The sequence below is a fragment of the Sarcophilus harrisii genome, chromosome 3, assembly GCF_902635505.1.
Source record: "Sarcophilus harrisii chromosome 3, mSarHar1.11, whole genome shotgun sequence".
NCBI classification, from domain to species: Eukaryota; Metazoa; Chordata; class Mammalia; order Dasyuromorphia; family Dasyuridae; genus Sarcophilus; species Sarcophilus harrisii.
In genome coordinates, this window is record NC_045428.1 from 343,929,277 (window position 1) to 343,951,715 (window position 22,439).

At 34.9% G+C, this 22,439-nt stretch overlaps 1 protein-coding gene across 1 annotated transcript in view; it reads right to left on the bottom strand.

Annotated features, from left to right (window-relative positions):
- Window positions 1-2,673: 2,673 nt before the first annotated feature.
- The window catches only part of NXPH2 (neurexophilin 2), a 149,302-nt gene continuing 129,536 nt past the window's right edge, over window positions 2,674-22,439 (bottom strand). The window contains exon 2 of the mRNA XM_023499195.2: window positions 2,674-3,560. Coding sequence (XP_023354963.1) covers window positions 2,817-3,560 — 744 coding nt within the window. The 3' untranslated portion in view covers window positions 2,674-2,816. The remainder of the gene's footprint in view (window positions 3,561-22,439) is intronic.

A 22,439-nucleotide genomic window follows, 5' to 3' on the forward strand; every position in this document is an offset into this window, starting at 1 on the left:
GCATTCAGGTTTTATTTTTGTTTTTCTCTTTGGCCATCAGCTTTGATTTGTCCTGTTTGGTAAATTCAATTCCCAGAATGATTGAATATTCTAACATTTGTTTGGTCTGCTTCTCTGGGGCTTTCTTTGTTCTTTTTGCCATTGGTGTTTTAGTTGGGTTCTTATCTTGAGAAACACATGTGTGTTTTTCTTTATGTTTCTGAACAATTTGTGAATGGCTGCAAAAACTGGTTTACAAAATGGCTTTTGCCTCAACTGCGGTGCTCTAAGCCAATAATGGCTTTGTAATAATTTAATGTATTTGAGTGTTTTAAAGAAACCTAATTATACCATGCCAAGTACTCTGGCTGAAAATTATCAGGTCTTAAAAAGAAGCTATGATTTAGTATATTTGTGGCATATATTCTATTCATTTTTAAATACATCTAGAGGAGTGCATTTTCTTTTTTCAGGAAGCATGCCTTCGTATTCAGCTAAAACACAAGTAGTATGAATTGTGATTAGCTTATTTCCTTGCCCAGAATCAATGTTGCTCAAGATTCTACATCACTTACTCTTAGAATTTTACCTTATTTTATGCTACTTTAGCATCACTATTTCTATAATGACTTGAATGTAGTATAAGGGGAAAAATGAGTAGATTAACATTTCTGGGGTGGTAAGGTAGGTCTTTCAAAATAAATGTGCTGTGGTCAAGTGACAGATTTAGCAAATTCTCTTTATTTACATAGAAATGTGTACACATACACTATATGTACACAGAAAACTCTAGGTATATATATATATATATATATATATATATATATATATATACATATGTTTCCACATACTGTACAATATATATGCATTTTTAAATTGCTTATAGAGGAAGGTAAAAAGACAAATCATCACTTACAACAATATTACAAAGAGCCGGACAAACTCAGAATAGAGCAATACATTCTAGCCTGTACTACCATATACCACTAAGTCCAATACAACTTATACAAAACAGAATACTGTGTACAGAGCAGCAGCACAAGGTAAGAAATGGAAAATTAAGTTTTATGATGGTAACAATTAGGTTTTATGGCTAGTGAGGATAGAGCAATTTGTTTGTTAGGATAATTCTTCCTCCTCCACTTCTTCCAACCTCATTTTAAAGAAGAAGAAAAAAAAGACGGAAGGAAAGAAGGAAGGGAGGAAAGAAGAGGGGAAAAGGAAGAAAGGAACAAGAGAAACAAAGAGAAAGGAAGGAAAAGAAGAAAGGAAAGAAGGAAGGAAAAAGGGAAGAAAATGTCAAACAAATAGTCTTATGAATACTGGCTTTTGGATGAAACCTATTTTAACAAATAAAATACTTTAGTCTGAAATTTTACAAAGAAATATGGAAAATGAGTGAGCTATAGTCTAGAAAGCCATTCATTAAAGGGACCTCTAAGCAACAGAGATTTCCTCTCTATGTCTCTCTGTCTCTTTCTCTCTCTTTTAATCATTCTCTTTTAAGTCAGTGATCGTCTCATTTTGTACCTTAAAGAATAATAAGATTACAGACACTGAATTGTGAAGTACCATACTAATGTGTACTAGAAAGTACGGTTCATAGACTAGAAAGTCAGGCATCTTGGTTGTCAGTATAGCAACATTTTAACATGAACAACCTTTTATTCTCATATGGGAAGAATCCCTTCAGTCCAAAAGTAAATACAATCCAGGGACACGAAGTATTAGGACTCCAGAGTCCACAATTTTCTTTCTATCATTTTAGTTGCTTCCTTTATTGTAAAGATGGTGTGTGTGTGTGTGTGTGTAAAATCCTGTGAATACAAATTAACAAGATGAAGCTATTTGCTATGGGTGGATCATACTTAGATATTTGTATTTATTTTAAATTTTGGTAATCTCAGTAGAGTAATGATGATGTTTAAAAATGGATCTTTCTTCTTGTCAATACAGATTCCATGGTATCTCATCTAATACTATTACAAAACACAAATAGAATTCTTAATAGAACTGGAAAGGATCTAAGAGTCATTTCATTTTACAGATGAGAAAACTGAGACCCCCAAAATTAAGTGACTTGCCCCACATCACACAGATAATAACAGAGCCACGATCTGAACATAGTCTTTTATTTCTAAACCTCACACTTTTCCCATCACACTGTTATTAACTAGATGGAAAACATTATAAACATAAGGGCCTCAATAACAAACCAGGCCGTGCTAATTCAACACAGCCTATCTATTTCTGTTAATGTGCATTAGTTCCACTGTGACACAGTCTCTTCCTTTAAAGGTGAATTTTCAAACAAGTTTTTCTTTTTGATTTTCCATAAAATGTTTGATTACATAGGGGTGAAAACAAGAAAATAGTGAAATAAAAAGAAGTCAGTTTAGAACTAAAACTCTTTGTCCAATGCAGTTTTTTTAGCTGCTCCATGTATCTGCTAAGCAGAATTCTAATACTCATCTGCAAATTTGACTCATTTTCAAAAATAGTGTTTCTCACATGCAAACTTGTGTCCTTTCTTATCTCATATTGCTACCATCTGATACCTTCTTTAAAAACAACAACAACCACCCAGCAACATTTCCAGACCATCATCTAAAATGAAAACGATAGTACATAAACAGTTTGACTCTGTAGGTTACTTATGACACAGCACAAACACGGCCACAAACTTGAAGACTTTTTTTTTTTTAATCATTTTAAAACCTGATAAAGAAGCAAGGTCCACTGCCCCAAACAAAAGTAATCTTTATGGTGAGGAGCTGAACTCCATTTTCAGTTATTCCAGTCACAAATGTCCCCCAGTTCTGCCATCTCTTAAAGATTCAGCCAGAGGATAAATACGGAGTCTCACTATGATAATTGTAGTCAGGACAAACCTTTTGCACAAGTTTATAATCGACGCTGTAAAAGGCAATGTAAATGCAAATAACCTTAAAGGGTTTGGAGCACAACCAAGAGACATGACTCTGAGTCTGTTCCTGATAGCAGATCTTCGAAGGGTCGAAGTTGCACAGTGCAGTCTTCTTTGCCCGGTCTGTTTTTTCATATTCAATGCGGCAATTGAAAGATTTGGATTCCTTGGTCTCTAGTGTGGACTGGGGGGAGACTTCAAATTCCACCACTTTGGACGGGGGTACCAGGCTCACTGAGACATTACCCAGACCCGTGGAGTTATGTCGGAAATAAACACTAAAAGTGCCATTGCCATGGTCAACAATTTTCCCTGTGATGAGAAGGTTGAGTTTCACAGTCTTGATGTTGGAATGGAAGTCGCCCCATCCAAACATTTTCTTAAATTTCCCCGTTTTTACTATTGGTCTACGCTTAGTTCTTGCCAATGGCTCCTGCACTTCCGTGATGTTAGACAACCAATCCCAAAAGTTTTCTATGCTGTCTGCATATGACATCTGACCGGACTTTGACACTGGAGACTGTTTAACAAACAGGCGTAAAGGATTAATGATCCTTGAGTGGACCTCGTTATCGACCAGTGTGTCTGCGGCATCTTTGTCTTCCCAATCCAGCCCCTCTGAGGCATGTGCTATTTTTTTACTGTCACAAAATAGCTGTTTGAAGAGAAAAAAGAGAGAGAGAGAGGAATATCAGGTTGGTCTTTTGAGCTCATGACTGTTGAAGTTAAAATACCTGAAGCATAAAAGGGAAATGGTTTCACTGTTATTTAAAGGGCTGCTAAATAGAATTTCACACACACAGCTGGACTTCACCAATATACCAAGATAAGCATTATTTCAAGCCACACAGAACTGTGAGCACATAGAAATTAAAATGATGACTTGCAGCATTAAAAAAAAAAAAAAAAACTTCATTTTAACAAGTTGATGCAATTTAAGCTGTTATTTTCCTAAACATTCCAACATTGATCTTTTCTTAAACCAGAATCAGGGCATCTTTGGGACTTTATCTGTTTCTAATTGTTTAACCAGAATGAAATTATATCATCAAATTGGTTGGTGGTCTTTTCTCTCAGGAAGAAGGAAAGGCCTTCTGGATGTCTTGTGAATTTATAAAGATCATCTGATTTGGAGATATTGTAAAATGTTTAAAAATTTTTCTTTTTGGAAAAAAAAGTTTTATTTTTTTCTTTTGAGCATGGGTTTCTTCCTTCCTTCCTTCCTTCTTTTTTTCTTTACCAATTTAATAAAGTAGATTTTATATAATAGACATAGAACACAGTTTTTTCTTAGAATACATACTGCAAAACAGGAAGTGAAAAAATGTGTTACACACTTTTAGTGACTTTGTAAGTTACTTCCAAAATTAAATTTGAGAAAGTATGAAAAAATCTCAAGCTTCACAAACTGTTGTCAGTTGTGAATATTTCTGGTTGAGTTATAAAGTCTGGAAAATAGATGTTTCTAATGTTTCTAATACTGATAGATACTTATCTCTAATGGTAGAATCCTCTCTGTGGTAATGATTCTATGGAAAACTGTCAGTATGATGGAAAGGGTATAAAGCATGGGTGAGGGAAGAAGTAATATTATATTTATATATTATTTCTGAAACCCTCTCAATCTTAGGGAAGTACCAGAGAAATCTTTTTAGTAGCTAAATATACAGAGGTGATTGGTTTCAATACAGTTTTACAAAGAACACATACATTTGAACTTCTGTATAATCCTTGTCACAATAGGTCAGAATTTATCATAAAGCTGAGCAGCCAGGGAGCTGAGATAAGGCTCTGGGCATAGAGTCTGGAAGATTCATACTTCTGAGTTCAGATTGGGTCTCAGATACGTACTAACTGTGTGACCCTAGGCAAGTCACTTAACCATATAAAATGAACTGGAGAAGGAAATGCATATTACTCCAGTATTTTTGCCAAGAAAACCTTAAATGGGATCATGAGAAATTGAATATGACTGGAAACTGACAAACAAACAAACTGAAGGGGACCATCTTTAACCTACTGAAAGAGATTTAGTTATGAAAGTACTTAAAATGCACTATTGTAAAGTGTTTCAGCTAAAAGGTACCCCCACTTCTTTTTTTTTTTAATTTTTAAAGCTTTTTATTTTCAAAACATATGCATGGATAATTTGACAACATTGATCCTTTCATAGTCTTGTGTTTCAGATTTTCTCCTCTTTCCCTCCACCTAGATGGCAAGCAATCCATTATGTTAAACATGTTAAAATACATGTTAAATCCAATATGTATAAACATATTTATACAATTCTCTTGCTGCACAAGAAAAATCAGATCAAAAAAAGAAAGCAAATTAGTAAGAAAACAAAATGTAAGTGACCCACAACAAAAAGAGTGAGAATGTTATGTTGTGATCCAGTTCCCACAGTTCTCTGTCTAAGTGAAGATGGCTCTCTTCATCACAAGATCATTGGAACTGGCATCAATCATCTTATTCCAACCAAATTCTAATGTTATTATCTGTTAGGCCAAGAAAGAAGAAAATGTTGGGAAGTGTGGAGTTAATTTACCTCCCATCAATTTCACTTTTGACTGGTATTTAAAATGTGCATTGCCTCTTTAAATTAATTATCATTTTTCCAAGATTTTGGACAGGGGATCTGGATGATCTCAATTTTGGGCTTGGGGTAGGGTAGCTACATTTAAACTTCCACTTCTTGGTATTTGAAAACATCACTAGATAAGACTTAACTCATCTTCTTTGCCTCAATAGTTGGAGCTGGATATTCACCAGGCTGGGAGACACCAGAGACCATTTGGTTCTTTCTGATGTTAGGATACTGGATTTCCCTGACTTTCAATTATTCTAAAGTGTTCAGGATAATGGCTTCTGCTTTTTCCCTTATGTCATCTTAAATTCTAGTTAAATCATATGGAATAGAGATGTTCTTTGTCAATCCTCACAAATTGCTTCTAGTTTATAGCCAGATTAGATGTAGCTTTTTTTTTTTTCTAATTCTTCTCTCCTCTAAGGAAAACCAAACCAAGACCTAACAAGCTTTCCTTTGTTTCACTGAATCTAATGCTTTTAATTCATGCATTCATTATCTACCTATCAATCTATAAATATATATACGCATACATATATAAATACACAATATATACATGTTTGTATATATACACATACATACATACATGTTTATGGATGTGTATATACTTATATATGCATTTATATATGTATATGTATGTGTGTAGAGAGAGAGAGAGATGGAGAGTGAGAAAAAGAAAGAGAGCAAGAAAGAGAAAGAGAGAGAGAGAAAGAGAGTGAGAAAAAGAAAGAGAGAGAGAAAGATAGAGAGAGGAGGGAGAAAAAAAAGGAGAGAGAAGGAGAGAAGGAGAGAAAGACAAAGACTGAGACAGAACAAATCAGGAATGTAATTTCATCGATATAGGGAGCTTTTAAAAAGGAAATTTCCTCAACTAATGCAGTTTGGTCACTCACCTTCTTTGCAACTTTGAGTATTAAGAGCTGCTTCAGGCACTGAGAAGTTACATGACATATCCTGGGTCATATAATCAGCAAAATGCAAAGGTAGGATTTGAATTCCTGTCTTTAGGATAGTTCCCTCTGTACTACATTGCACTATCTCTGTATAGCAAATTTTCCATGAAGCTTACCTTTCTCCCTATATATGACCCAAAGCAGTGATGACTTTTGTTCTTCTAAAATATAGAATCAGAAACTTGAGCACTGAAGGTGATCACAGTGAATGTATTATCTGAGTCTCATGTCATAGATAAATAGAAGATAAGCAACTCCCTCAAAATCCCTCATATAAGTGGCAGAACCAGCATTAGAATCCAGCTATTTTGAGTTCAAGGTAAATGAAGTCTTTCCACGACTTTATATTGTCTTCCTTTGTTGCTTGACTCATTACTTCCCATTCCTGGGCATGATCATTCAAAATTCTTGGGTGTTAGGGTTTTTTTCCTGTGCCTTTTCCATTAAGTACTTGTCATTCAGATGGCCTATTTTAGCAGTTAATATGTTTTCAGGCTGAAGTCATGTCTTGGTCCTTGACATTATATGCTAAACAAAGACCTGGGCATGTCCATCATGTTATTTGGGATTATAGTTCATGGTACATATTGGAATAATTATGGAATATAGTGGCAAACATGACTTGGTCCTTCTTAATGTTACCTAGTGTTGGAAGGGACTTCAGAGAGTCTCTAATCTAAATATCTTAAAAACACACACACACACATACACACAGAAGCAAGAAAACTAAGATAAAGAGCAGTGAATGATTTGTACAAGGGAACAGAGAGAGAAAATGAAAGAGCCAGTATTTGAAGTGAGTTGTTTGACTCCAAGTATAGAGCTCTCTGCTTCTTTAAGAATCCATAACTTCAGAGAGGATTCTTGGAAGATGGCAGAGTAGTTCAGTAAATTTCACGTTCTCTATATTTCCTCAACATCCTTCATATTTCCCCCACAAACAGAACAAATTTGCACCTCTGGGCAAATATAGACTGGTAAAAAATCAAGAAGATTGGGGCAGAACAGGAGACCACCTGGGACAACAAAAAAAGCTCCCAGGCCAGGGATTCACCAGTGTGAAGGCAAATACCTCTGAGCTAGCTCCACAGAACACCCAGTGAAGATTCCTGGGGCAACTGGAACCTCAGCAAGAACCAGAGACTTTCACCTCCCAGGCCGTGTGAGGGCTACTGGAAGAGAGAGGGAATCTCCAATGGTTAGCAATGCCAGGCCCAGCTGTGCTGCAGAGACGGTGCCCTGGGAAAGAAGGAACCAGCACCCTGGGAGTGCAGAAGTGGTGGGGCAGGGATGCTACTGGCTGCCAGTACTCGCAGGGCAAGAAGTTCTTGGGAGTTTCAAGTCAGAGGGGAGAACTGAAGTGAAGGCAGAGGAACCATCTCTCCCCTACTATTAGAGGGGCTTACACTAATAATTCCTTTAAAAAAGAAAAAAAAATCCCACAAAGAAGAAAGAACCCAACCATAAAAATTACTATAAAAATAGGGGAGACTGGGGTGCATCTTTAGAAGAGGATATTGAAATATAAAAAAGCTTTGTCTACCCCAAAGAGTGACATTAAATAGCCCCCTGTCCAGAGAAAATGTAAAGAAGAACTCAAAAAAGAATTTAAAAATCAAATGAGAGACATTGAGGAAAACTAAAACTAAAAACCATCCAAGAAAAGCAAGATTATGAAAAAAAGTTAACCATCTAGAAAAGGAGATATAGTGTTTTAAGGATAAAAATAACACCTTGAAAATTAGAATTGGGCAAGGGGAAGCCAGTGAAGCTATGAGACTAAGAAATAATAAAATAGAATATAAAGAATGAAAAAATAGAATGGAGTATGAAACCTAATTAAAACAACAGATCTGGAGAACAGATCAAGAAGAGAAAATAAAAGAATAACTGCACTACCTGAAATCTGTGACAAAACAAAACACAAAAAACTTTGACACAATAATGAAAGAAATAATCCAAGGAAATTGTATTGGACTGATAGATAGAACATGAGGGGAAAAAAATTAGAAAAATCCATAGATCACTACCTCAAAGAGATCCTTAGTAGAAAATAGATAGATATGTTATTATTAAATTTTGAAACCCCTGGGTCAAAGAGAAAATTCTGTAGGAAACAAGAAAAAAACAATTCAAATATGCTGGATATACAATTAGACTTGTACAAGACTTATCAGCAGCCACAATAAAAGACCACAGGTCCTGGAATCATATAAACTGACAATCAAAAACACTAGGCCTGTGGCCAAAAAATCATATCCATCAAAATTATCCATAATATTGAATGAAAAAAGATGGATATTCCATGCATTTGCAAATTTTTAGGACTTTCTTTCAACCAAAATCCAAATTCAATAGAAAATTTAACATATAAGAGTTAATACCAAAGATCAATTTTAAGGAACTTAACATGGACAAAATGTTTATGGTTTTTTAAACTATGAAAATGTATACTATATGTTTAAGATTGACATCAGTAATTGGGTAGCTCAAAAGAAAGATTGGGGCAGAATTGAGTATATTCCAAAAAAAAGCAAAACCATCTAGAAAAAGGTAAAAATGTTAATTATGTTATACAAATGAGGTGCAGAGAAAGAACAAACACAGAGGCATTAGAAGGAGGAGGAGGGCTCATAGTTCTGAAAACATACTCGCATAGGGAATGGATTAAATAGGCAATATTATATCAAGGGTATAGCATCCTCCAAAAACTATAAAAGAAATTAAGGGAAGAAAAGGGTGGGGGAAGAAAATAAGTAAGGGATCCATGGGTAGAGGGAGGTTAAGTAATAGCAAGGCAAGTTAAGGAGCAGATTTATAACAGAAGAGTTAGCAGGGATAGGAAAAAAAAAGATGTCAATTTTAAAAATTCAATTAAGAGAGAAATTTACATCATACGTCAGCCATACTTACGTTGTATTGGATGAATGTTTGCATGTGGGTGGATGTGTGTGTATATAGATGTGTCTGAGTATATGTAGATATATATACATGTTGTTCTCTCTATGTGTGAGTATAGATAGATGTGTGTGTCTGTGGGGAGGTCTGTAGGGGGGCATAAATGTGTATGTATGTCTCTGTGAATATATAATCTCTATCTATCTATCTATGTATGTATCTATCTATCATCTATCTATCTATCACATATATCTGTATTTAATTATAGCCTGCTTGGGGGAGGTAGGAGAAGATGAAAGGGGAAAAAAAAGAAAAAAAGTAAAAAAGTACACAGAGAGCAAAAGAATAACTTACAAGGAAGCAAAGAAAAGATGGACACTCATGAATATAATTTCTTCTACTATTATATATATCTATTATACAATATTTCTACTATTATATATCTATTATACTATATATTTGTATACTATTATATATCCTTTCTTGAACTGGTAATATATTGTTATATAATATGAATCCTCCCTGATGTTCTATTGGGCATTTGACAATGTTCTGTTTTATTTTGTTTTCCTTTTCTGTTTTTCTGTTTCTATTCTGTTTTTTACAATAAGATATATTAAAACAAAACAAAAAAGAATCCATAATATCCTGAGATTTGGGAATATATTTTTAATACTGCACTAATATAGCACAGCATAATAGCTATATGGCAATTATTATTAGGAAACAATGGACTAGGCAGGCAGAGAACCATGACTTCATACACATTTATAGGGATGGCATTTGGTGGCTGTATCTGGAACAGCTCCTGCTAAATACTTTTGGACTCATTAATCACTTCCAAAAACCTTCTGGAGATGGTGGTTGGTTGAAACACAAGCATCCTTTCTGTTCTTATTGTTATCCCTCACAGTATAAGTGGACAAGGATTGTATCTACTCTTTCTTCTATATTTTTCCTCAAAAATGTGTTTTTGCTTCTTTATTATTAGCCTTAAATTCACACACACACACAAATATACTATATATATATATATATATATATATATATATATATATATATATATATAGTATATGTGTGTGTATGTGGATATATCTATCTATCTATATCTCTCGCTATTTTTTCTCTTCCCTTCTACTCTTCTTACTCTTCTTACTTACTATTTCCTTTCTCTTTGAGGCAAAGTGATGGTTCATTTGCTATTTTGCCTTTTTTTGTTACTTTTAATCTCAAATCACAGGCATTTAAAAACCATTATCCCTACTCCTTTACTAACTGGCCCATCTTTTCTCCATTAGAAATTTTCTTTTCCTCCATACACATGAAACAGTCCTTGTTATCAGGGCCAGCATCAAGTTATTTTTCTTTTTTCAACCCTTTGTTATCATACTCTCCCTTTTGCTTTTCTTCCTTTATCTTTTCCTTGATGTAGCACCCTGCTTGCTTTCAGCTCCTCATTGCCATTGTTTTTAACCTATAAATCTTGAAGCCATTATTCATGAAGCTATAGAGGATATTTCTGGCTTCTTGAACTCACCCATTACTAATTGATGTGGTGGTAACAGAGGTTTCTGACCTTGTGGGGTATAATCTGATTCATATTGGCACATTTCAAAATATATGACAGATCCCACAAGATAATGAGAAACTGTAGGAGATTGTCTAAATCCTTCTGTTATACTGCAATTTGATTATATTAAATATTGCCTAAAACAAAGTGTATTTTGCCTGAGGTTTTTTTAAAAAAGGGACACAATTCTAGAATAGTATACATGTTAACAATATTTAATTTCCATAGGTATAGCCACTTAAAGAACATATGAGGATGCAAAAATTTAAATTTGTTGAGAAAAAATAAAGGATCATTCTTTGCTTTGTAAATGGATTTTACCTGTTTTGAAAAATATACACGATTCCTTTAAATACTTCCTCAAAAAACTTTAAAATAGAATTTGATTTACAAAGATTCAATTTACAATTCTAGAGGTACACATCTGTTGTATAAAATAAAGTTCATGTATACAGTGTAAGTGCTCCAACCTAGTAATAAGCAGACTTGACTAGCACAGTTCAAATTTGCAATTTTCTATTTCTCCCAAAGTAAAAATCTATAAGAACTGAATGGAATGTTTTGCTTTTTGACCTTTGTGCCCCATCTCTTCCCCATGCCAATGTGTTTCTGAAGTCTGTTTCTGGGAATGCTTTCATTCCCCAAGCAGCAAAAGAAGTCAGTTAACCTGACCAAATTGTAAATTTGACAAAAACTGGGCTCTTATTCCTTTTTTGTTGTTCAGACATTTTCAGTCATGTACAACTCCTTTTGAGATTTTCTTGGCAAAGATACTGGAGAGGTTTGCCATTTCTTTCTTCAGCTCATAGGTGGCCGTTTAATGTTTTCAGATACAAAATATTCATAAAAGAGGCCACATTTGTCAATGGACATTTCCCTCAGTTCTCCAAAATGATGCAGAACCCTACCAGAAGCATGGATACCAATAGAACTCCACTTACCTGAATGAGCCCCTCACCACTCATTTTCCTCATCCAATTTATCTTTTAGATTATACCATTTGGCACTTTCCTTCTTTCTTGCTCTAAAGTATACTAATGGATAGCCTAGTTATAAAAGCAAAGAGGCAAACCAAAATAAACAAACAAACAAAAAATCACCAAAATGTTACTTCATGGCTAAGTGATCTTCAAAGTAAAACTTCCCTTAGGTAAAAACCATGACCTTCATAGGATCATAGAGAGCTAGAAAAGACCTTGAAGGTTATGTGGCCAATCCCCTCATTTTAACGGATGATCAAAACAGACCCAGAGAGGTTAAATGATTGAAATATCACTGAGAAAATGGCAGAACAGAGATTCCAAATCTAAATCCACTCTTTTTTTCATTGCCCCAATTCTACTTTCAGACTTGGACTTTCAGAACCAAGCAAATCTTTTGGATCTCCTTTGAACCTGGCTACCAGCATGCACACATACAACTAGGACTCCTGTACTAGAGACTGTGTCCCCCTCTCTCCAGGTCAACAGCATATTAAATATATCCTTGTTTAAACATCACCTTGAAATCTGGTTAACAATCAAATAATCTGTTTAATAGCAGATGTTAAGCTAATGACGGAATGGGCTTCAACCTTCTCAGCTTTCCATGGATAGCACCATGATATTTCTTCAGGGTTTTGGTTCTGCTGGATTCTGAGCTATATCTAGATCATAAAAGAAATGAGGCAGAGGGGATATCGGTTCCAAAATTCTTTGGGAAACTTTTGATCCAACCTACCAAATGAGTCAGCAAAGGCAGCCGCTGGTATAAAATAGCCTAGCAGGTACTCTTTTGCTCAAACAATTTATGATATAGCATGCAAGCAAAAGACTTAGATGATTCTGAACCTGTTGGCAAACCACTCTGTCCAGGGCAAGATCATTAGATTTTATCTACAAAATATATGGCTGTATTTCCCTGGTAACTTCTATGCTTCTCCAGGCTCTTCATGCTAATTTCAGTATCATTGCTCTCTTTTGTCCCATGTATTACAATAATAATGCAAAAAAACATTCAGCTGCTGGAACAAAAACCTGAGTTAGAAAAAGAGGTGGGGGTGGGGGGAAGAGGAATTGCTATGCTTTATCTGTTTGAACATTCCATGATTTCAACACATTTATCAAAGCTTAAGTAATTTATGTCTTGGCAGGGTGTATCAATTTCACAAAGCATACACATTAGCTAGATATAATGATATCATATTAGCTTTTTCTGTATCTCACCGTAGAGCTTGAAAAGATTAATAAAAGCTCAAACCTTCATCAATTAAATAAAGCAGGTGGGGGGAGAGGAGAGATGAATAAAATTGTATTCCTTTGCAGCTCCTTTGTTGTTGGAAAAGGATGACAGGTTCTAATCATTCATCATAACAAGCTGAAGTTGAACTTTACTGATAATTAAATGTGCTTTTTCCCAAAAGGCAGAGAAGCTACAGCGAGTTTTATAGTAGCAGATGTGAGAGCTGTCAGGAATTCTGTAAAGAATTTAGGAACTAAAGATAATCTTCCTTCGAGAAAATTGCATCAGCAGTCGTTTAAAAAATTCTGCTTGCTTTTATTTTATTTTATTTTTTATATTCTTGCTTGGGCTATATGTTTTTGTCATCATAAACTAAGCTTAAATTGCATTTAAGCCAGCAATACTTTGCTTAGGATTGATTCTTGACATTTAGTAAATCTCATACACTTTAATTTATAGAGACATGGAGTAGTCTAGAATAGCTTAGTATGATTCTAGAGTTTTCAATGAAATCAGTCTATTGTTTTGACACTAAAGTCATCCAGTTATAAACAGGCATCCTGGTGTAATGGAAAGAGCACCAGTCTAGGGGTTGGAAGATTTGTATTCTCTACAAACTAGATGATTTTGCACAAGTCATTTTAATTTTCCAGTCCTTGGTTTTCTCTTCTGTAAAATGAGAGAGTTGGTTCAGATCAGAAGTGATATAGTCCTCAATACTTCCTGGTGTACAGGCCCAACTAGATTAAAATGTAAATGAAAAAATATATATAATATTACATTTAAAAACTATATCAACATGTAACCTATAGGGATCCTTATAATATATGGACTAATGATCCCCATTTTTATTTAAGTTTGATACCAGTAGTCAGGATGACCTTTATAATACCTAAAATTCTACTTTTCATTAAAATTGTATTTTTTTGTGTTTTGTGGGGTTTTTTAAAAGGAACTGTCTCTCAAGTTTATTATTATCAGCATAGTCCTTGAATTTGGAAGAATTAAATTTAAAATCTTCTGTGTATAGAGGCTGTATAGAGAAGTGACTGGCAAACCACTCAATCTCTTTGAATGTCGATTTTTGCATCTGCAAAATGTTTGTATCTCATGGGATTGTTGTGGGGTTCAAATGAGATAATTGGTGTAAAATTTAAATTGTAATACCAGTTATTATTTACTAATTTAGGAGTCAATTTCACATATATTTCTCCTGACTGGGTTTTAAAAATGCCCTTTGCATATCTACATGCTTACCCACTTCATGTTCCATGCTTAACCATAGGGTTGGCAAAAGAATGACTAGAGCAGCCCTTCATAGGAAAATTTCTGTGCACCATTGTTAGTTTGTTTACCTGGGACTCATTGGTGATTCAGGACTACACATACTACCTGCTGTCCTTTGGGACATAGAACAATGGACTTTCACCCATTATTTCAGTGCTTTTCTGCCTTAGTTTCAAGGACAAAAGATGAACATTTCTCTTCCATCTAAGTATAGGCTTCTGGACTAGAGGGTTAAGGAAAGAAGACTAAGAAAATATAGACAAGAAAATGAGGCCACTGTGGAATTTTGAACTTAATTGATATTTTCTGGTTTTTGTTTTTGGCTGTTAATCATTCATTAAGTAATGTCTGACTTTTTGTGACATGGACTAGAGCATGTCAGGCCTGTCTTCTCTCCACCATCTCCTGGACTTTGTCCAAGTTCATGTTTGTTGCTTTGATGACACTATCCATCTCATCTTTTGCCAGCCCCTTCTTTTGCTTTTAGTTCTTTCCAACATCAAAGTTTTGTCCCTGATTCCTGTCATCTCATTATGTAGCCAAAGTATTTAAGTTTCAACTTCAGTATTTGACCTTTCAATAAATAATCTGAAATAATTTCCTTAATCATTTGGTCTCCTTGCTGTCCAAGGTACTCTCAAAAATCTTCTTTACCACCACAATTATAAAATGTCAGTTCTGTGGAGTTTAGCTTTCCTCATAACCCAACTCTCCAAGTCATACATTGCTTCTGTTAAAAAAAAAAACCCATAGCTTTAATTATACAGACCTTTGTTGGCAAGGTGATGTGTCTGCTTTTTAGTATGCCATCCATATTTTCCATAGCTTTCCTTCCAAGGAGCAAGCATCTTTTAATTTCATGGCTGCAATCACCATCTGCAGTGATCTTTGAGCCCAAGAATATAAAATCTAACACTACTTCCATTCCTTCTCTCTATTTGTCAGGAAATGATGGGACCAGTTGCCATGGTGTTAGGGGTTTTTTGTTTTCCCAAAAGGCAGAGAAGCTACAGCAAGTTTTATAGTAGCAGATATGAGAGCTGAGGCAATTGGGGTTAAGTGACTCGCCCAGGGTCACACAGCTAGGAAGTGTTAAGTGACTGAGATTTGATTTGAACTCAGGTTCTCCTGACTTCAGGACTGGTCATCTATCCACTGCACTAACTAGCTGCCCCAATTTTGTTTTGTTTTTGGATATAAAGTTTCCGGCCAGCTTTTATACTATCTTCTTTCATTCTCAGCAAAGGGCTTCTTAATTCTTCTTTACTTTCTGCCATAAGAGCAGTATCATTTGCATATCTGTGACTGTTGTTATTTAACCTAGCAACAAATTATGGCTATTGATTTATCCAGGATGGAATTTTATGTAATGTAGTCTGAATATAAAAGTTAAATAAATAAGGTGACAACATACTAGCTTGTCATATTCCTTTTTCAATCTTTAATCATTTGTTTCATGTTCTGTTCTAATTTTTCCTTATCCAGATCCAAGTCCCTCAGGAGATAAGTAAGATGATCTACTCTCATCTCTTTGGAGACTTGCCACATTTTAATTGTGATGAACAGTTAAAGGTTTTGTGTAGTCAATGCAGCAGAAGTAGATATTTTCCTGTTTTTTCCATAATCTCCATAAGCAAATGTTGACAATTTGGTCTCTAGTTTCTCTACCTCTTTGAAAACCAGCCTGTTCTCATAATTCTTCGCTCACATAATGCTGATGTCTATCTTGCAGAAACTTAAGTATAACCTAGTTGGAGTATGAAATAAAAACAATTGGTTGGTATTTGGAATGTTTTTTGACATTGCCCTTGTTCAGGGTTAGCATATAACTGATTTTTTCTAATCCAGTGGTCATTGTCGAACTTTCCAAATTTGCTGGCATATTGAGTAACCACTTTGACAACATCACCTTTTAGCTTAGCTGGAATTCTATCACTTCCACTAGCCTAATAGTTAGCAATATTTCCTCAAGTCCATTTGACTTCATTCTCTGGGCTGTATGGCTCTAGATCAGTGATTTTAAAAATCTTTCTTGAATAGTTCTTCTGGGCTTAGTTTCTATATAATATATCTATGTAATTATTAAACACATAATCATAGAAATCCTTTACCTTCACAGTCCAAAAAGCCAATTGTCTATGCCATATTTTTAAAAAAGATTTTTGGTTTCTTTCAGATCATCATGATTTTAGATATCAATTAAATACATTACAGAAAGAATATTTAACTTAGAGTTAGAGGACTTAGAGGTGGAGAACCTGGACCTGCTCCTTACTACCTGTGCAAACTTGGGCAAATTACTACTTCCCTGAACCATTTTGTGAAATAATCCAGTTAGTCTAGAATGATAATCCTTTATAGGTCTAAAACACAAAACTCCTGCTACCATTTTGCCAGCCTTTTACAAAATTAGCCAGTAGCCCATTCTGGTTTCTGCTTTTATTTAGGTACCCTCCCTCCCAAATGGGTAAAACCAGATAACAGAGCTTATATTTTATATTTAATAAGTGGACAGACTTTGGTTAGAAACAAGGTAGTTTTTGAGTTAAAGTAGTTTAGTGAATTATTTTGTGTATCTGAAGAATTTTTTGCCTTATTTCCTAGTTTAGAAATGTTGAAGAGGGATGAGATTGCCTTAAAACTGACCTCCACTAAACAGCAACAGCATCAAACAATATACATATAATATATATATATATATGTATAATTTACATGTTGCAATTTACGTATAGCACTTAAAGGTTTAGAAAATGTTTTTCTAACTATAACCCTGATATATCTTCATCTTTAAAATGGGAATAAACCTATTTATGTTAAGTATCATACAGGGTTGTTGTGGGGAAAATATTCTATAAAATTTTCAAACACTCAGTAAATGAGATTTGTTATTTATTTACTTTAGACCACATCTATGGGAGGTACCAGTGGAGAAGTTTTTCTGCCATTGTAGATCAGCACCATCTCTGAAAAAAGAGTCTCAGCATTTCCTAGGGGCAGTTTAAAAGCTGCCTGAGGTCATATTAACATTAATACATTGTCAATGGCAAGACCCAGGTTTCTTTGATGACAAGACCATTCTATTCTGTGCAGGGTCACAAAGCTAGTATTTGAGGACAGACTGTTCTGCCTCAGTTTCCCCTGCCTCAGTTTCCCTGGTAGCAATCTTCCCTTTCTGGCCATTAGGACTGAAATAATTAGGGCTGGGAGCCCTAGCTACTCTGGCATTCCAAAGAGTAGTAAAAAACTTCAAATGGCTTATTTCAAATACTTAGCTAGGACCCTCTGAACGAGACTTAGTGTCTTCTAGCTTCTTCCTTCCCAACTTATCAGAATTTATGTTCCTTCCTCCTTAACCCCAACCTGTCAGAACTGAATTTATGGTTCTTTTCTGGAGTTCTCACTCACCAGTGCTCTAACCCCCTTGCCTTTGTTTCCCTGATAACTGGAGCCCTATAAAAGTCTCTAGAATCCCTTGCTTGTTGCTAAATGCTTTGAGACAAGAGTCCTATTCAGCTGGCTGGCTAAGATAGTGTGGCCAGTTCTACTCTCCACTAATAAACTATTAAAAATCTCTAATCTATATCTTGCCTCAGTTTCTCCGGCATTACAAATAAATTCCTGACACTTTTTAGCTATTTACTGCAGATTTAGGGCATACAATGCAAGATTATAGAAACAGTTATTCCTCTATAATCTGTCCTGGCCAAGCTTATTATTTGGAGTTTTCTTGGCAAAGATACCAAAAACCAAATGCTTCTCATTTCTTTATTTATAGATGAGGAAACTGAGGCTCAGAGAAGTGAAATGACTGCTCCATGGACACACATATGGGAATGTGTCAGAGGCAGGACCTAGCATGATTTCACATTCAGCATTCTTTACACTATTTTAGGCTATTACTAAGCTTCTCTCAGAGTCTCTTTAATTGCCACCAATGGGAATGGATAATTAACATTATCCACATAAGTGATTAGTCATAACTAAAGACCTTAATAAAGTCACTGTCTTTTCTTACAAATTCCATGTCCTTCTTAGAACTAAATAACCCAGATTTCATCTCTCATATCTACAGAGCCAAGGAAATCAGCTGAAAAGTCCAAAATTCTGGCAAATATTTTTACATTGTGTAAAGAAAGACATTAAAACAACAAGAACAACAACAAAAATTACTACTAGTAGTACTACTAGTACTACTACTACTACTACTACTACTATTACTACTAGTAATTTTTCACTGAATTGGATTTCTTGTACTTATGCTTCAATGTCCTATTCTCCAAAGGTGTTTTTTTTTTTTTTTTGTTTTTTTTTTTTTTTTTTTTTTGTTTTGCCATTTTGGTCACTTTACTCAAACAAGAAAAAGTATCCATGCTTATTCCTTGAGTCATTTAGCTATTTTCTGTCAAAGGGGGATTAACCCTAATATATTTTTCTATGCCTACAGGATTATTTCAAATGAGCAGAGGGCAGAAATTTCTTCAGAAAAAGATTTTTTAAATGACTATCATTTGGGACACTGATGAACATTGTCTAAGTGGCTTTCACAGGAGGATTAAAGTTTCTAATAAAGTACAATTTCTCTTGAATTTTAATCCTAGCTTTGATAATATGTGACTTAAACTTGTTGGAGCTTGGTTTCCACTTCTGTCAATTGAGGGGATTGGATAAGATGATCTCTAATGTACTTACTAACTCTAAATCTATGACCCCCTTGATTGCTGTCTATAAGGTCAAACTGTTTCTGTCCCAACTGGGGAACTTTTAAAGTTTTTTTCCCCCTTAATAATGTCCTTTCTTTACCTCACAATATTCTTGGCTTACTTGCTATTTTAAAACGATATGGTAAGTTCTTGATGATCTGAGTAGAAAATTTCTTATTTTGAATTTGTAATACAATTCAATAAAAAAATTATTTTTAATTTTAGTGGAGAACACTATGCTAGACACTGGAGGAGATACAATGAAATTTAGATAAAACATCATCCCTGCTTCCATGGAACTTGTGGGATCTAGTAATAATGGTGGTAGTAGTTGTGGTAATAGTAGTAGTAGCAGTAGGAATAGGAGGATTAGGAGTAGTGGTGGTGGTGATGGTGGTAATAATAATAATAAGATACAAATACAGATAATTACAATGAATAATATCATATGATAAGTACATTAGGGGAATAACAAGAGCCAAATGAGATCTCAACAGCAGTGTCAGAGAAGGCTTCATGGAAGAAACATTTTAGGTACAGTAAAAAGTTAGAGGCAGAGGACTGAGAGAATTCACAAATCTCAGTTAGAAAGGAACTCAGAAACCATTAATTTAATTCATACCTGAATAAGAATCTATGTACAGTAAAGCTGACAACTGATCCCTCAGAATATCCTGAATATCTCTGGTGAGGAGGAGCCCATTACTTCCTGAAATGGCTCATTTTACTTTTAAGCTCTAATTGTTAAGGTTTTCCTTAAACTGAATTTACTTATTGTCATTTTTGTTCAGGTGTTTTTCAGTCTTGTTTGACTCTTCATGATTTCATTTGGAGTTTTCTTGGCAAAGATACTGGGTAGTTTCCCATTTCCTTTTCTGGATCCAGATTCCGATCTAGAGGCAAACAGGGTTAAGTGACTTGCCCAGATTCACAGTTAATAATTGTCTGATGCTGGGTTTGAACTCAGGAAGATGAGTCTTCCTGACTATCCATCACACTACCTAGTTGAACCTTGTAACTCTTACTCCCTGGATTGTCAACTCCCTCTAGCAGAATGACTAGCCCATCTTGCTTTGTCCTTTTTTAGTGTAGATGTCAGAAAGTGTATGAATAGGTGGTTACTAAAGATTTTTGAGCAGAGAGATGATATCACTAAAGATATACGTAAAGAATATTAGAGTTGGCATTTGGATAAGAATAGATTGTAATAAGGAGAAATTTGGAGTTGGAAGATCTGTTAAATTATTGTAATAAGACCTATTCTAGGGTGGTAGCCATGGGATTAAAGAGTAAGGGACAGATGCCTGATATAATGAAGAACTGAAAGGACTCTGTACTTCAGTGAACATAGAAAATGAGCAGGAGAGAGGAATCAAAGATAATTCCAAAGTTACAAATGTAGGTGATGGGTGAATGGTATTGCTTTTGTAAAGTGCTTAGCAAAGTGGCTGGCACACAGTAGGAGCTTAATAAATGCTTGTTATCATCCCCTTCCACTTCATGCCACTAATGGAAAGTGAAATCACAAAGAATAAATTTAAGGGGAAAAATGACAAAGAGAATTCTAGACATATCAAACAAAATGTACGAAACAGATGGAGATGTTTTGCAGGTAGTTGGAAATATGAGTCTAGAATTCAGAAGAGATGACATGGCTAGAGTCTTCTGTTTAGAAATGGTTCTCTGAATCCTCTAATAAACCCAATGTGGTCTCAGGTCCCACTCTGCTGATAGAATCAATTAGGACAAAAACCTTTGAAAGGATTGAGGGAGGGATGTTTAGGTAATTCAAGAATTTGAATAAAGCTCAGAAAAAAAATCTCATTTTTTTTTAGCTGGATCCTTTGATCTATTTCTTTATTATCAGGATAATACAGGACAGTCATTCTCTTCTGATGATGGGAAGTAGACTTTGAATTCCCTTTCTGAGAAATCAAGATGTATGTGAGAACATAATCTGTAGAGGAGAGACTATAAGCTTTATTCTTTGCTTTATAGAGTCAGGAGCTGAGTATCCATCATCTGTACTGTCTTTGTATTTTAGTCATCACTAGGCAAGGAATATATGAAATATATGATTGTCTTTGGGACTCTATGATACCTTCCTACTCAGATCCTCTCTCTACCCTAGTCCTTCCTTTCTCACCCCAGTCCCTTCATATTAGTCCACCTACCATTGGAACCTAGAGGCTGTTGCTATTTCATTCCTCATGTCCTTCTTTATCCCTTCTCCCATTATAACTTATGACAAATAGCTAATATGAAAAACTAATCAGTGTTAATGAGAACATTATTTTCACTAGCTAATGCAAGCTGACAGATCAATAAATGTTTGATAAATTGATGGATCATAAATCCATAGCTATGAGATAAGAGGACACCTAGTCCAACCCCGCTCATTTTGTAGATGAAGAAAATAAGATTCAGAGAGATTGAGTTACTTACCCAAGATTACACAAGTAATAAGTGCTAAAGTCAGGATTTGAACATGAATCTTTGAAAGAGCTAATGTCCCTTCTTTGTCATTATGTTCATCCTCCTCTTTCACCTTTGCCTTTTAATCATTGACTGAAATGGTGGAAATAGTAAGCCAAAGAAGAGATCGGTGGGGGAGGTATTTTGGATAGACTCAAATCACACATGTAGGAGGCTGTTCATTCTGTCTAAACTATGTGTAGTAGACACTTAATGGATATTTGCAGAATTGAAGAGAGAGCATCTGTGATCAAACTTTCTTTTCTTTTTTTGCTAGAGCTTTAAATCACATGAATAATGCTTCCCTCACATTTTACTTCCAAGTTACTGGACCAAGAAAAAGAGAGTATTATCTAAACCATCTCTCTGGATTTCAGAGAAGCATCTGCTGTGGGACTCTTCATGTACTGGATTGCAACATTAACAAGAAAAATTGTGGCAGCATTGAAGAAATGATGACATGAACAGCTCCTGTGAAGTAAAACTGGTTGAGAAAGGAAAGAAGTTCAGTCAGGAAATAGTAAGAGAACTGAAGGCAAAATTTCTTTGATTAATTTGAAGATGGAGAATGTTTATTGAAGCAGTCTTTTAGGAAGGAGGCATACTATGTGGGCAGAGGAGGGCATAAATGAGGAAGACAGATTTTTGAGTTTCTTTTCAGTTTAGAGAAGAGCCCTCATTGTTCTCCCTTTCTAATTGTCTTTTTTGTCTAATTTAATTTAATTTAATTTTTTAAATTTTAAAATTTAATTTAATTGTCTAATTGTCCTTTGTTCTCAAAAGTATGAATATATTTTACAAGATATGAGGAATATTGCATCATCTTTCTAAACCCAAGAATGCA